This window comes from Dermacentor silvarum, chromosome 1, assembly GCF_013339745.2.
Source record: "Dermacentor silvarum isolate Dsil-2018 chromosome 1, BIME_Dsil_1.4, whole genome shotgun sequence".
Lineage (NCBI taxonomy): Eukaryota > Metazoa > Arthropoda > Arachnida > Ixodida > Ixodidae > Dermacentor > Dermacentor silvarum.
The window spans coordinates 373,873,474-373,889,454 of record NC_051154.1 but is presented as its reverse complement, the minus strand read 5'-3'; the positions used below and the strand labels follow the sequence as shown (position 1 = coordinate 373,889,454).

At 46.5% G+C, this 15,981-nt stretch overlaps 1 protein-coding gene across 1 annotated transcript; it reads left to right on the top strand.

Annotated features, from left to right (window-relative positions):
* Nucleotides 1-4,277: 4,277 nt before the first annotated feature.
* LOC119445650 (uncharacterized) lies at nucleotides 4,278-9,256 on the top strand. Its single transcript, XM_049663112.1, has 2 exons — nucleotides 4,278-4,293; nucleotides 8,323-9,256. The coding sequence occupies exons 1-2, from the start codon at nucleotides 4,278-4,280 to the stop codon at nucleotides 8,883-8,885; spliced, it is 579 nt and encodes a 192-aa protein (XP_049519069.1). The 3' UTR covers nucleotides 8,886-9,256.
* Nucleotides 9,257-15,981: the final 6,725 nt, after the last annotated feature.

The window sequence follows — 15,981 nt, the reverse complement described above, 5'->3', positions numbered from 1 at the left end:
TGGTAGAGCGACTACCGACTGTTTTTCCGGGTCCCGAGTGATGCCGAGCCGAATGCTTCCGCTCTCTTCACCGGCACGCACACGCCACCCGTAGCCGGAGGCTTGAAATGTCCTCGCAATTCAAGGCATAATATAGCAACCCAGTCGTTGGTCGTCGTGTCCCTCCCAGGCCACTAAAGACGTGGCACAGCATGCGCGCCGATTTGGAGCACGTATTTGACATAACGATGAAGTTCATGTCGATTCCAGCAAATATGTAGCTTCCGAGCGCCTATTCTCGCATGCGGGTTGTGTGGCCGTTCAAAGAAGTTGTCGGCTTCACCCAAACATCCCAGGCACTTGATATTCCTTCGCTCTGAAGGAAATCGCACGTGGCTCAAACTCTTAAACCATGGTTTTGGGGGTGGTGGTAGTGGTGTTGCAGCAAGCGGGGTTAGCCTGGCACAGATAGCCGGCAACTGTTCCGCCCGAGCCTCCTATGAGTGGAGATCAGAGGTGTGTCATCAGGTGTCGATGAGCCCCGTGGCTCACAGGAAGGCAATTAGCACTCGTTGCATTCTCTTTGTGATTGCCGCGGGCCCTCAGGGGAAAACGACGTCTTCAAAGGTCCTGTGCGAAAGAGAACTCGTTTGCAGGCTGTTGACAATCGCGTCTTTTTTTTCCCGTGTCGAACTGTGGGCATAGCCAAATGAACTGTTCAGTGCCGACGATATCACCACGGAAGGCACGGAGCGGGGAAGCGCAACGTCCAGTCTTGAATGACCAAGCCGGCGTATACGCAGAGTCGGTTTTGATACGGTACAACAGCGTCGCTTCTTCACGAGTAAGTCCATGGATCACACAGGTTTCGTGTGGGGCCTTGTGGATCCCCCTTAAGTGGTTACGGATTGCATCCTTGGAGTTCTGAAAAATGCTTGGCGCTCTCACTTTTGAGACACTGTGTTAGCGCTAGGCGTGCAAGAGCGTCACCTTTTTCGTTTCCTTCAATTCGTACGTGGAATTAAATCCACTGAAATTTTCCTTGCTCATTAGATCTTTGATCAGTGCTAGAGATTGCCTTGTAAACTTCTCTCGAGGTAGGCCAAGATGCAGTGGTAGTAATGCTGACTGAGTCCGTGAGCACTACGATATCTCGTGCAGAATAGCCCCATAGTTTTCGCAAGGCCGCGGTAATTGCGGCGCTTTCTACTATTGTAGACGAACCTACGCGATCCAGGCGGCCAGGCCATGATACACGAAAGGAGGGTAGGCATAATGCCACTGCGCAGCTGTTTGGGCACACACCGCCCCGTGTTTGTACGCATGTAGGTGGCTCTGATACGCTGCGCTCAAGTGGTCCAATACAAGGAACTTACAGTTGGAATGATGCGTTTCGCCGGTAGCCGGGAGGCTGCAGGTAACGTCCGAAAAAGACCTTGGCGGGTCGAGACTACTCCGTTTACGCCATTCCAATCGTAAAATTCGAAAGGTGTTCAGCGCCGCATGGAATTGAGAGTGAGTTCTTGTTCTTAGCCGTCGGAAAAGCGCCGTGCCTGCGGGGGAATCGCCCAGCCTTAATAGCTGCGTGAACAAGACCTGAGTTACCAAAAGGCGGTGTGGGAGAGACTGCTTCATTAGTAACCTTCTTGTTTGAAGCTGCCCCAGGATCTCCCATCGCCAAGTGAAGTCCCTTTCTATATACTGCCGCCAAGCACTCGAATTGACTCGGTGATGGTGATATGAGCGGCTGCTGATAGAGGATGCGGCTTGTTAACAGTACAGCGTTCAGCGTAAGCATGGACATTGGATTGTTTCCCCAACGTACACTTGCCAAGCGACGAAGTGCGTTGACTCTTTGCACTGATGCAACCACAACACTTTCAACCATGCGTCACCACAGTAGCTTGCTGTCAATGGTGACGCCCAGGAAACGAACACTAGTTGCACGACGAATTGGATGGCCTCTAATATCCAGCGTCAGACGTGTTCACTTCCGCCTCACACCAGCAACATTATTTTCCCCTGTGACGGATCGACTACATCGACCAGTTTTGGCGGTGCTGTGTTTATACCGACGAGGGCAATAACACTGTGATTCAAGACGTCACATGTCACGACGTCCACAGCTGTAGAACTCACGGCTCTGCGCAGTGGACTTCAATTTATTGACTCGGAGAGCCCTGGCATATGGGCCGTGTTTTCCGACTCGAGACCAGCTGTACACAGTATGCAGTCTGTTCTCTGACGTGGAGCTCACGAACAGCTAACGTACGAAATTGTCAAACTTCCCCACAAAGTCAAACAAAAAGGCCACGAAACTGTTTTCCAGTGGATATACCTGGCTATTGCGGAATCAGTGGAAATGATCACGCACACAAAGCTGCCCGAGAGTCACATCAAGAACAACACAGCATGCCCATTCCTCTTTCCAGGACAGACGCTGCAAGGCAGCTTCGTCACCTGGCACGCAAGCTCTCCTTATCAGAGTGGAACAACCCAAATATAAAGCGCACTAGGTTACACGAACTCAACCATTTGCTCCAACTTCGACCTCCACCCGGGCTTCACCCACGTGAGACATCGCTTCTATACCGGCTGTGGTTGGGAGTAGCTTTCACGAAGGCGTACACTGCTTTGATTGGAATGACCGACTTTGGTGCGTGCGACGTCTGCGGCGGCAAAGAGAACATCGAATATTTGTTGTACCACTGTCATCGATTTCAGTCGGAAAGACAAACATTATCTATCGCATTGAGACGACTGGACGGTCGGCCGTTGTCCGTGCAGGTGCTACTTGAAGGGCCGTCCCCATCGCTCGCCGGCGCACAAAGCTGTGAAGGCACTGCTGTCTTTCTTGAGGGCGACTGGCCTATGTGAATGCCTTCGACTTCCTCGGATCCTCCGCGTGCGTGCGCGAGCTCACTGCGTCTGTCCCCCCTCCTCTCTCTATCTCCTATTTCTATTCCCTCTTTCCCGTTCCCCTGAGTAGGGTAGCCAACCACACGCATTTCTGCTTAACATCCCTGCATTCTCTCTCTCTTTCCTCCTCCTCCTACCTGCGCATATTGTAATTCCTTGCGTATTTTACTAGGACGTCACCATTCACTTCTACCATTTTCTTATTTCTTGTTTAACTCTATTGTACAGAGATTGACTAGTGCCATTTATTTTGTTTAATGCTGCTCTAAGTGCCATCTCAGAACACATAATTTTTATATTTTCAAAGACCAACTCTATTTAGTCTTTAACAAATTAATGATTTAACTTTATACACTTGTGTTTCTAAGTTGGTTCCACCTCTCAAACATTAGGAAGGGTCCTAGAAAAGTAGTTAACTGTGTTTCAACCTTTTAAGGTGCCCGGCGAAAATTTCAATTAACCAATTAATCGATGAAAAACCCTGCATCGAACGCTAATAATCGATTAAAGGCTGAAATGATTAATCGTTAAAACAATAAAAAATTTATCAACCATCCCTAAAGCGAGCGACCCGCCGTGGGTGCTTAGTGGCTACGGCGTCGGGCTGCTAAGCACGAGGTCGCGGTATCAATTTCCGGGTGCACGGCGGCCGCATTTAGATGTGGGCGAAATACGAAAACGCACGCGTGTGCTTAGATGCAGGTGCACGTTAAAAAACCCCAGGTAGTCTAAATTATTCCGGAGTCCCCCACTACAGCATGCCTCATAATCAGATCGTGGTTTTGGTACGTAAAACCCCATAACTTTTTTTAAGCGAGCGGTACGGCCCGGAGAACGGGGTGGCAAAATTAAAAACTACCACGAACCAAATGACGTCGTGACTCGCGTCAGAAAACTATAAGAACTCCCGGTTGGAAACGATGCGCAGCGTAAACTGTTTCCAGGATTCAACGCGCATGTGGGCAAGTGAAAGCATGCAGAAAACAGCGTCAGAGGAGCCTGAGGAGGTTGTCTGGTGAAGGCTGCCTGTCTGACGTCCTGCTCCCGTCGAAGTCGATTCTCCAAGCTGCCCGGTAAAAAATTGACACCTTCGATCGTTTCCACGTTTTAGAATACTCCAGATCGCAGATAACTTTTTTTTTCTTTTTAAATAACCGTGGAGACCGCGTTCCCGTTATGTCCGTGTATATTGATACTTTAAAGCGCAAAAACTCATTTGTTGCGGGTATTATCATTAATAGTCAAAATAGGAGCTGCCAATAGTTGGTTAGTGGTAGTTAGTAGTACTAGTAGTAGTAGTAGTAGTAACAATAGTAGTAATGCTATCGTCATAATCCGCTCAACCAATTAGTCATGCAATGAACGCGTACAATCGCGCAATGCCACCTCTGAATGGTGTGTCGACTTCCCACGTAGTGCATATAAGCGGAGTCACCAATGTATACGCATTACGTTAGTGGGTGAACAAAAATATTAGGTATGTAATAAATAGAGAACAGTATTCATATCTCACTTTACGTTGGTTTTAAACTTGAAATACGCCAATTGAGCTACATATAGTTTTCTTTTTAACATCATCGTCTAAAATTTTCCTGATGGACCTCAAGAAACTGTCCTAGCTTTGCCTTGAAGATGTGAATGAAAGCGAATACTTCCGTGTAAGTTACTCAAAATGTTATGCATATCTTTTCTTTCTCTTTTGCCTCACAGCGACTTCACAGCACAGTAACTGCGGCGATCTCTGGGAGTTTCCTTAACTATATCGTGACCACGAACATAACGTGGTACATATTCTTCTAGGTGCAAAAGAAAAAAAGAAAGGGATTAGAAAGTCAGCCATATTTTAATTATAAAGCGTCCTAAGTCATATATTATGATGTGCCACTCAGGCTGTGGTGTCCTCCATGAAATTGTGTACTAGATGCACGGTGCAATAACAAACGTAAACGTATTATGATAGAATAATCGTAGCTAGTATGCATGCGAAAGAGCGCGGCATGAAGAATGCGTTCAATTAGAATCCGTAGAATGGTAGAATCAACGTAGGAGAAGCCGCTGGATAAAAAAAAAGTGCGGCCTGCCGCGTGCATCGAAAACGGTGTGATCCGCCGCGGCGCCACACGCGGGGGGCTGTTGTCTGGCATCGGCATAGCAAATGCGGCAGGAACGTGCTTGGAACGCCCTCACGCGTGCAAGCGGACGCGTTCCAACCCCGTCAGCTAGCGCCGTTCGGCCCGGCCAAGCGGCCGACAATGCAACTACGGCCGTCACGTTCGCTCCCATCGCAGCGCGCCCGACGCGGCAGGCCGCACCTTTCTTTCTTTTTTTTTTTCCAGCGGTCATGGTACAGTTAGAGTGCCTAGAATATACTTACTCTAGGCACTATAGTACAGCCGTGGAGAACCTCCTCAAATGAAATTAGAGTGTACTAGACAATGGTCGAGTGGGCCGAACGGCGCTCTCCCGCTGAGGCGCCGCGTGTAGAAAAATTGTGCGAGGGCGCTGCGAGCGAACTGGATTGGGGCGGAGACGCGCTCCGCGGCATATTCAACGTACTTTCGCTGCGGGCGCCGAGGCCGATTGCGCATAGTACGCTCTTAAAATAGTGCTTTATTTCAACTGCAAAATTATGTTTACACCATTTTGCCAAACATTTATATTTGAGGCATGGATTATACAACGCGACGTCTTCAATTTTGCTGTCGTTGTCAAGCGCGTCGTCTGCTCGCGAGCGCGCGTTCGCTATGGGGACACTGGCGGACGCCCAGTTTTTCTCGCAGAACGTCTGTGCAGTACACTTTTTAAGATGTTTTAGTTGCTTTGGTGCGCGCATGACTGTTGACGGCCGGTACCAAATGTAGTTTTAGCCAAGTGAACTGCTGTTTTTACCACTGTCTTCTAAAAGTAACTGGTATATCTGCAACATGAAGCTACGTAAGAGAATTTTCTTATTGATATCGTGTCATTTTATGCACGCTTCTTGTTGGTGGATATTGATCAGGGACAATGATCGAAGAAAACAATATTAGAGTGAAATAAACTAGGTTTATTAATTGCGTGGCGCGGAGAATGGCGAGTGTATTTCTAGACAATTAAATCAAAGGGTACATAGACTTGTATATTCACGATATATGTCTAAGGGAAAAAATAACAAATCGTCTAAATGCACCAATTGAAAAAGTGAGAACTCCCGACCGGAGTAAGCGCACGTGTTTGCAGTAACAAACACACTTATTAGTGGATACTGCACATAAAACTCTCATTCGCAGACACAATATTCATAGCAGGCAAAACCATCATATATATATATATATATATATATATATATATATATATATATTTACGCAAGTGTTATTGATATACTGTACGACGCCCAATAGTCGTTTCCGTTCGAATGTAACGCATAACAGCACCATTGCAGTCTCAAACGTGAGTAACCGATGCAAGTGAGGACTGTTATTCCGAATGATTGTGCTGTCGGGGAGTCGTGGCTGTTGCGCAGAGGCGCAGTTCCTGACAGAATTAACGCACGGGTGTTAATAAGTCCTGCTTAACAAGTTCCTAGCTGCCATTCAATATAAACGCCCCGTTTGGGGGCAGCCTGTAAATCTGCTAACTTGAGTCAGGCAGGGAAAACTTTTTTGACAGTCTCACCATGTTTGCAACGCATTAAAACTGGGTGCCCCATTTGGTACCACACTTATCTTCAACGAACGCAACAGATCTGCACATATGTCTACGCGTATGTTAGGTATGCCGTTTCTTTAATTGTTTCATTATGGTCGTTATATGATAGTGCACCGGATAACTGAAAGCAGCCGTTTATAATATACAAGCTGCTGAGTTGAGCAGTCATACATTTGGGAACGGCATTGCATTTATATATGAACTATAGGATAAGCGTAACATGTTTTCTCGGAAATCAGACTCGAGAATCATTTACAACTATTTTGTTTACACCCCTAGAAAAAAGCCGAAGAACGCAGCCGCATGCTTTTGTCTCTCTTCTTCAATTTAAATAAATTCTTGGGTTTACGTGGCAAAACCACAATATGATTATGAGGTTTAGTTTTCGCGCTTCTTTAACGCGCACCTAAATAGAAGTACACGAGTGTTTTTCCATTTCGCTCCCGTCGAATTCCGCAACCTGGATTGAACCCGCGAGTTCCATGGATTTTAGCAGCTGGTGCGGTAACTAATTAGTGGCTCTATAGAGCCACTAATTAGTTACCACATCAGCTTTCTTTCTTTCCTTATTTTTTTTTCTTTTTTTGAAGTATTGACAGGGACAAACATTTCCAAGTACGGCTTATACGGCCAAAGATGAGCCCTAACTGTTAAATGACTAACTAAAACTGTTTTCGGCGCTCGAGGTCCTACCGCAATAAATGACCCCGCACCAATTACTCCGCATTCTGTTACGCGAGGAAGGCGGAAACTTGAATGGAATGTTGCGCTGCAGTTTACCCTTTTTTATCTATAACAATGCTTCCCGTCAATCTGAGTACAAGGCGCCGGATGGGGCAGATATGCTTGTTTGAAGCGACATGCAGGAAGGTTACATGTGTTTCTCCGTCTGCGTTTCGCAAGACCTACTGATGGAAAACTATATGCGCAACAATACACACGAGAGATACATGCTGCTTGAAGAACGAGAAAAATAGTTGTTCTCCAAAGGGAACCGTACAATAACTTATTAGAATGAAAGCCGACACTGCGGCCGCAATGCACGCGCATCACCGAGCGGCATTAAAAATAAAATAAAGAAGGGAAAGCAATGCATTCTTAAGGCATAAATACATGTCATATGCAATTATAACACCATTTGAGTGGTCCGAACGCAAATATCAGCACGCGAAGTAGCACGAATGACCCTGCCGAGCTGTATCGCCAGCAGTTTCCAACGGCGCGACCTTGATGCGGCCCAATCCACTTCGATCGCAGCGCCGCCACAGTATTTTTCCACATCGGGTGCCTCACTGCAAAGCATGCGCCGCCCCAGCCGCTCGTCCCACTCGACCGTATTCTAGTACGCTCTAAATGAAATGAAATATGTGGTGCAATCAGGTGCAATCTCAAACACTTTTGCGGCATGATCTCCGCTACGCCTACTGTCGGCGCGCACGTCGCATGCGACTACTGCTGCTCATTTGATGGAACAGCTACTGCGTGTGCGTTAAATCTCCTAATTTCGACACCTACAGTAACAATCAGTGCAATAACACCATAATGATTATTATCTAGCGCGCGCGCAGGCTTTCTTGAACAAGGCGCTAGCAGAGGAGCATAGAGTTAATATAACCAACTCAAAATAGTTTAATATTCTGGCGAAGGTGGCGCAACAAATGCTATGTGGTTGAACTTTTTTTTTTTTCAAGAACTTTTTTATACAGAGAGGTTGGCTATCACGGCATTGATCAACAGAAGATAGCGCTAGTAGCGCCAACCTTTCCCCTTTCCAAACGAACCATTTACTACTGGCAGAAGCACTCGCTTCGCGCGTCCTACGGGCGGCATTGATACTACCGACGGGCTGGGAAGTGCGACGGTTTCGATCGACGGGCGAATTGTACTATCTGAACATGCTCACCAAGAAGATCCACTTGGACTTTCCAAAGGAACCTGCGCAAGCCGAACCTCGGCTTGAATACGGCTATGTGCGGTGTTCGCATATAATCGTCAAGCACCGTGAATCGCGCCGTCCTCGCTCGTGGCGCGAAGTGAACATCACCCGGACGCGAGACGAGGCACTCGCGCTCATCAAACGCTACCGCGAGGAGATCGTGTCCGGCAAAAAGACGTTTGAAGATGCGGCGAACGAATACAGCGACTGCACCTCGGCCAAGAGGAAGGGCGACCTGGGTGCGTTCGGCCGCGGTGCTACGCAGAAGGGCTTCGAGGAGGCTGCCTTCGCGTTGAAAGTGGGCGAGCTCTCCGAGCCGGTATTCACCGAGTCCGGCGTCCACCTGATCCTGCGGACCGCCTAAGACTTTTCCTGCCCTCGGCTGCACAGTTTCTTTTGACAGGTCCTCCGCCGTCGGATGCCGAGTGTTAGTCGTCCTAGGACGACTTAGCGTGACCGAGTGCGTCTGTTGACAGGCCCTCCGCTACGAGATGCCGAGGGCCAAGAATAACTTCGTTGTGGGGCAGACCCGAGTGCTTCACAAACAGCAGGTGCGTTGCGAGAGGACATCGCCGCCGTTGTTGTCATACACGTGCATCTATACTATTTCATATATGTCATATTCAAGGTGTTGGTTGTTGAGTTGTCTTTTGGTGTTTTTTGCGAAGTTGAGTGGACTTTAGTAGCTGCCTGTTCAGTTGTATGGTGCTCAATAAAGCAGCCGAGGGGTGCATATAGTGGATCTGACATCAGTTTAATATTCCCCGCAGCAGAAAGCTGTTTTCATCGCTTGTGGTGGTGGTTGCATTCAAGCCCTGAAACTTGTGTGCTCGCGAACAATACTGTTTTGCAGCAATAACTATTTGTCGCATATCGGACACGCAGTAACTTATTTGCTTGAACCGGTGAATGTATCGTAGAGTTTCCTACAACAAAACAATTGTATGCAACTGATTCATGTAACGGATGTTTATCTCGGCGTAGGTTGTCAGTGTTTTTTCTACGAGGATTGTTTCGCTTTTCACTGTGCCCTGTGGTCTGACTATATTCAGTTTTAGATGACACGCTGGCGTCATATTGTGCAGTGTCGTTTCCCGCTTTTCGTAGGTTTCCGTTCAACATTGTTTAGTTCCAGCCGCGCATGGCAAACGCTCGACCGCTAGTGTGTTGAACGTCTAAATAAAAAATGTTGCAGGTCCCACGCACTGGGTCTGCGCTTAATATTGCAGCCGTTCTTGTTCCCGAACACAGCCGTGACACATTCCAGTCATCCTACACGGTTCCAGCATTCCTGTGCAGTTGCGGCTTCTGCAGGGCACGAGTTGGTGGATGTCGCGGTGACGCTTTCACTCAGAGATGTATGCGACTACAAAGGGCAGCCGACGAAGGTCGATGCCGCTACGAGTCCTTTCATTTCACCGCTTTCATTTAGTGCCACAATATATGTTTGGAAATAAACTTTAGACCTTAGGTCGAGTGGTCACTGCTTGGCCCTGGTGCTGAGTTTAGTTGTCCCGACCGGTTGACGTGTTTTAAGTGGGTCGCCAGCAGTAGCTGTGGTGTCAAGCGTAGTTTTTGCGGCAGAGTTGTTTTAGTTTTCAACTTTGTACTAGGCAGGATTAGTGCTGCATCCCGTCCATTGTAGTGTGTTTGGGATTGGAATGATGAGTGGGCTGTCTTAGATTATTTGAGCCAGTTGCGTCGTCGTTGTTCGGCTCTGGCCTTTCTGGGAGAATAAGTCTGTAGCTACTTGTAGGGTTATCGTGAGCTAGGGCATGAGCTTATTGTTCATTGCCCTCTAACTCCTGGTGACCTGCGGCCCAAATAACTCATAAAGACGGTACTGAGTGAGTGAATGAAAATATTTGATAATAAAGGCTGGTTCACATGCCAACGTAAAGAAAGGAATTAGTGTCTTTGAATGTCAGCAGCTCCTACTGCTTCTAAGGAGCCTGTGTATACGTAATTATAGTATCTTCTGACTTTAGTGCTTTCGTTTTGTGCTTTTTTTACGGTGGGTACCCACCGTATCTTCTCTATGTCATCCACAGCAAGGTGCGTGCAACTCGATGTGGTATGTCGGTGGAGCTTACGCATTCTGGAAGAGGCCTCCTTTTGCTCCCACACAGCCGTTGTAAGCTTTGGGCTCCCTACACGAGGTGGAGGGCTTGGCGCCATTACTTTACGAGTTCTTTGAGCTATGCTTTGGCTCACCATGACTCGATCATGTACCTGGATTTTCAGGATATTCAGCTGTCTATTCGAAGATCTTTATATGAACTTGTCATCAGTGGTGTAGCCAGCAATTTATTTCGGGAAGGGGGGGGGGGTTCTCCGCCGGCAACTAGCTGCCATTCCTCTCCCTCCTTCAAACCCCCCTCTCTCTCTCTATATATATATATATATATAGGAAAATCAGAAGCACAACTTCGCGGTTATCTTAGGTTTATTATTTACCCAACAGTTTCGGTCCGACCTTTTTCAAGATATATATATGTGTATGTGTGCGTAGGTTGTACACCATGCATAGACAAAAACGACGTTTTGTTAAGAAAGTAATTTATCGGCATACATTTCCCATTCTGTATAGACGAACTTTAAACTCCTAGCTCCAAGGACAAGAATCATTTAACAGTGTGTATGCAGGTTTTTACACTGCTGGAACAACACTTTGCTTAACTTAATTCTGCCAAACGTTTTTCATTCCTAAGGCGTGCAGCTACATCGCATCAAATTGTGCTATCACCCGTATACTATTTTTAAAAATGATTATAAAAATATAAACTTTTGTTTACGAATTGATGCATTTATATGTATTTCGATGACTTAGCTGCTACATGACTTGAAAAACAAACAGCACTAAAAATGGGGCTAAACAAAAAGACAGCTCACTTTCATGCGTCGTCTTGTTTGCAGGCCAGACTTGTTGCAGCCAGATCTTCTGCCGAGTGGTACGGCTACATACGGAAGAGGGCGGGTATTTTGCAAATCGCCTACCCAATGCATACCTGCCAACTCTTCCGAATTTTCCGTAAAGTGTACAAATTTGGACCTGTCTTACGATTTTACGAATGTTGGCTCAATTTTTACAGAAAAGTGGTATATTTGCAAATTTAAAAAAATTCCTAATAAAGTCGCACCGTTGCTGTTGGGCAGGGGCGCCACTTACATAGGGGCGCATAGAGATGGGGGTGTGAGCCGTAACCTTTATTGTCTGCAGAGTAAGGACATTTTTCACTCTGTGATGTTGCCTTCGTCATCGGGTCGTTGGACGAGCTGACGATGGCCGGAAGTCACTGGTTGTCGTTACTCTCAACATAGAGACCCACCTGTACACAAGTGGCGCCCCCAGAGAGGATGGCGATTTCGGGTCGATGCGGCAGGCAAAGTCTGTATTGGAGGCTGTGGCTTGTCTCGCCTGTCACCTTCGCTAGGCTTTTTTTGCGATTATGACCAGTGTTGTGGGCCTTGCTTTTTGTTTGTGCGACGTGCTGCTGCATCGGGTGCAGTGCGACTCCGGTGTTTCGTAGCCGTAGCGGCTGCGAAGTGTGATGGCGTGCTCGAAGCTTCCTCAGTACTAGACTCTATCAGTACTTGCAAGTGTGTTTGAAGTCGTACACCTCCGCAAAATTCCCATGCCCCCCCCCCCCCGGTCGCGAGTTTACGAATTTGAAAGTCTTGAGGTTGGCAGGTATGCCAATGGGACAAAAGTGCTTGGCACAATGCTGGCCCAAGGTCCCTGGCCAACCTGGCTGCACTCGGCCCAAGGTCATTGGCCTAGCGCAGCCCTCATTCGGGGATTGACACTAGTTTCGTGTTGGCCTACGTTCGGCTGCCAACAGAGGGCCGACCACATTGGCCAACATAGGGTCACAGCAGGAGCATCCTTGAGCCAATGAAAAATGTGAAACTTCGGTCGGCCAGTCAATCATCATAGCCGGAGGGTCTGTGTACTTACCATAGCAGCCGAACTTGTTGTGGACGCTATTGCAATCTAAACAACGAAAATGTGCACATGCAGCATCGATAGAAGCACATAGCTCCTACATTCAGTCGGGAGCAAAAGTCTGTGGAGCACATATGTACGGCGCACCAACAAAAATAATTTTTTTACTAGTGCAGCCGTGCAACGCACAAAATTGGCTCAATACAATGCATTGGTTGAAAATACCCCATGGCATTCGTTGTCTACAGACTTTTACTCGCGTCTGTGCATTAGGCACATAGCATATATGTGCGTAAACACAAAGGAACAGACTGTTTAAAATGAACTCATTTATTGAACAAAATGTTGTACATAGAAATAATACTATAACACTCGCATATTGTTATGGTTGAACTGCACTATAAAACAAGACAAACTAAAATGCAACAATGTGGGCAACCTGCACAGGAATCAGGTCCTTATGTCATGCCCCACCTGTCGCCTCTGAGTGCGTCCTCCGTCTCGATCTTGAGCACCAATGAGCCAACGCTTCACTACAAAGCTAACATCTTGCATGGTTGCTTTCGGGTTGTTAGCGATGAGGCAGCTTTCAAGTGAAACAACTGAAAAGGCGGAACCATGGTCAAGGTATTGCAGCCCTTCAAAAGCGCTAAAACAAATGCTGAAGATTGCCATACTGTGAAGGTGTTAGCAGCAAGTGAAAAACAACGAATAAAAAAGTCGATGTGCTTCCCCAAAAAGCAGCCATAGCACTGGCCCTCACACAAACCAAGGCTACATACGTGATCTGCGATTCGCAAACGGCAATTCGCAATTTTGCAAATGGGCGCATATCGCAAGAGGCATATCACATACTCAAGCGACATCCCATACACCAGGGAGAGGCCGACGTCGATAACCTAAGGCACTTGCTAAGGATCCCTGCACACACTGGACTGGGCATCCCCAACGAAGCGGCTCACCGCGTTGCTCGAGGCCTCACTCACCGAGCATCATCGGAGGAAGAGCCCCCACGGGGTACTGCAAACGTCTGGGCGTGGGAGGATCGTTTGACCAGGTTCCACGACATCACGACACACTACCAGTTACAGAGACGCGTATACCCATTCCCTCACGCTAGGTTAGACGGCACAAGCAGTACACTACAGGCAATTACAAACTGATTCTTACATAAACGGAAGACTCATGCACGCCATGTATCCAGACATGTACACTACAAACAGATGCACATTCTGTGGCGAGGTTGCCACACTTAATCCCATGTTATGGGAATGTCAGGACATAACAAACAATTCGGGCAGTGCCGACACCTCCGTCTCTTCCACCGCCAGCCGCCGCTCGTGTTGGAAGACCGCACTGCTCAGCTCGAACCTGACAGTACAGCTCTGGGCCGTCCAGCGAGCCGAGGAAGCCACTTCGAGACAAGGTCTCGGAACTGCGTCCACGGCGGGTGCCCAGACCCACTAAAAATATGCCGAACTCAAATCTTATCGATTTGATAATAAAGTTTACATTCTTCTTCTTCATAAAATTTCCATGAAATTAAAGTCTGACAAGATGATTCATGTGCATTTGTGTCATGCATAGCACATCAGCATTAGGGATTTATAGAAACAGGGGACCAAACTTTACAGGACCTAGCTGATCCACAGGGCCACACAAATGAATGTAAAAGTTCTACAGTGGTGTTAAGGTTTCTTCCTCATGGATACACTATTTGTAAACCTCTCTATTGAATTGAACTTGCACTTAAAAAATTAAGGTTTCCCTCAGGGACTCTGCGTCCACTTTAACGAGGTTTGCTGTGTTTCAAAGGAAATGTTAAATTCTATGAAGACATCAAATTCTTTATGCAGGCCGTGACTTTATAAAGACTGTTCAAATTTCCAAAATTAGAAATTTATGAAGAAGCATCCAAATGCTACCCAAGAATGCATTTGGCATGCTTGGGGAGGTGGTTATTTGTGGCACTATGTTGAACTATGAGTTGGATGGTGCTCCCCTTACCACCGTGCCTTACCCGTACATGGGAGCCAACCGGTACTTGAAGTGCCACTTCCTCAAGCCCCAGTTCGAAACCTGTGCAGTATCTGTGACTGTCTCTAGCCTGTCTCTGTGACTGTCTCTAACCAGAAGCGCAGTGTTCGCCTCTGGGGTGCAGCATCTCAACGACTGCGTCTCAAAATGGCAGCTCTCACCAGGGGAGAATGCGGGTGTGCTCCCTTTACATTCTGTACCACAGGTAGCACTGCATAGAGGTACCATCTGTGCGCTTAAAAATTATGAAACGAACTTACAATAAAAGCGATTTGTTATTCTGTAAAAGTGTGTTATTGAGAAATGTAAAACTAATAAAAGTAATGTATTACACACTGCTGTGAATTATACCAATAATCTGTGAGTGAGACTTTTGGTGAAATTTCACAATGAGCTGTGAAGTCGTACATCAAAAAAGTCCACGCAAGATCCTCTAACAGATGTAGCTTACAGTAGAACTGCAAAACTGTTTTTGGTGCAAAGTTAGCGCTTTCTAAAATTTATGCTTCAATGTTTTACTATGAACTCATTTTCTGCAGTTTATGTGAAATCCGTTAGGCCCTGCATCAAGATTTTGCTTGCTACAATTGGTTGAATTCAGGTTTCTTAAATTTGTCAAGTTGCATTTATATTGTACCAGCAGAAGTCTAATGAGAGCTTTCTATACATTTTTCGTTTGTATTTGAATAGGCAAATTGCAGTTGGCCTAGTTTTCTCTTAATGGATGTAGTACACATATATTTCGTAGTTAGGGACAGATTACATCATTGCCTCTGCTGCACACAAAACAAGCAAGCAGAAATGTGATTTTCCAGGAACCATCAATGAAACCAAGTGTCTCCAGCCTGTGGCTCTGCTGATTTCTCTTTGGTTCACTAGTCGTCATGGCTTTGTTTTGTTACAGATCTGTATTATCCAAATCATGAATTATTTTTTTCTCGGATTGCCTTACTTACTTACTGAAGTCTGTTCTAGAAGCAGCAACTTTCTGTTCTACTTGCTTCGCGCATGTTGAACACTCTGCTTTGAACATGTTCTTTGACAGTTAACTCAGGTACTGGTGGCCTATTCACAGCGTGTAATAGTGAATAATACATCAAAGCTGACACTCACTGAAGATGATTATGATGTTAAGCTGGCTATAGCTGTCAAGGTGCGTGGTACAAAAGACAAGAAAGAACAGTAAACAGACAGAAAGGGTACTATTCTTGTGCTGCTTCTGTCCATTTGTTCTTCTGTCTACATCCGTTTAGTGGCTCACACCTTGACCAAAGGTTACACCTTAGCCTGCTAGATGCTGACATCCATATCAGTACAAATATATGCACTTGATATCAACTTAATTACTTACTGCGTCTTGTAGCATATTAATGCACAAATGTATAACAATGCTCAAGTCGTAGATGGCAGGTACTGGAACCAAGACACTGGCTTAAGTTTATTCTAGTAAATATTTAGAATGACATGCCAGCTGTGG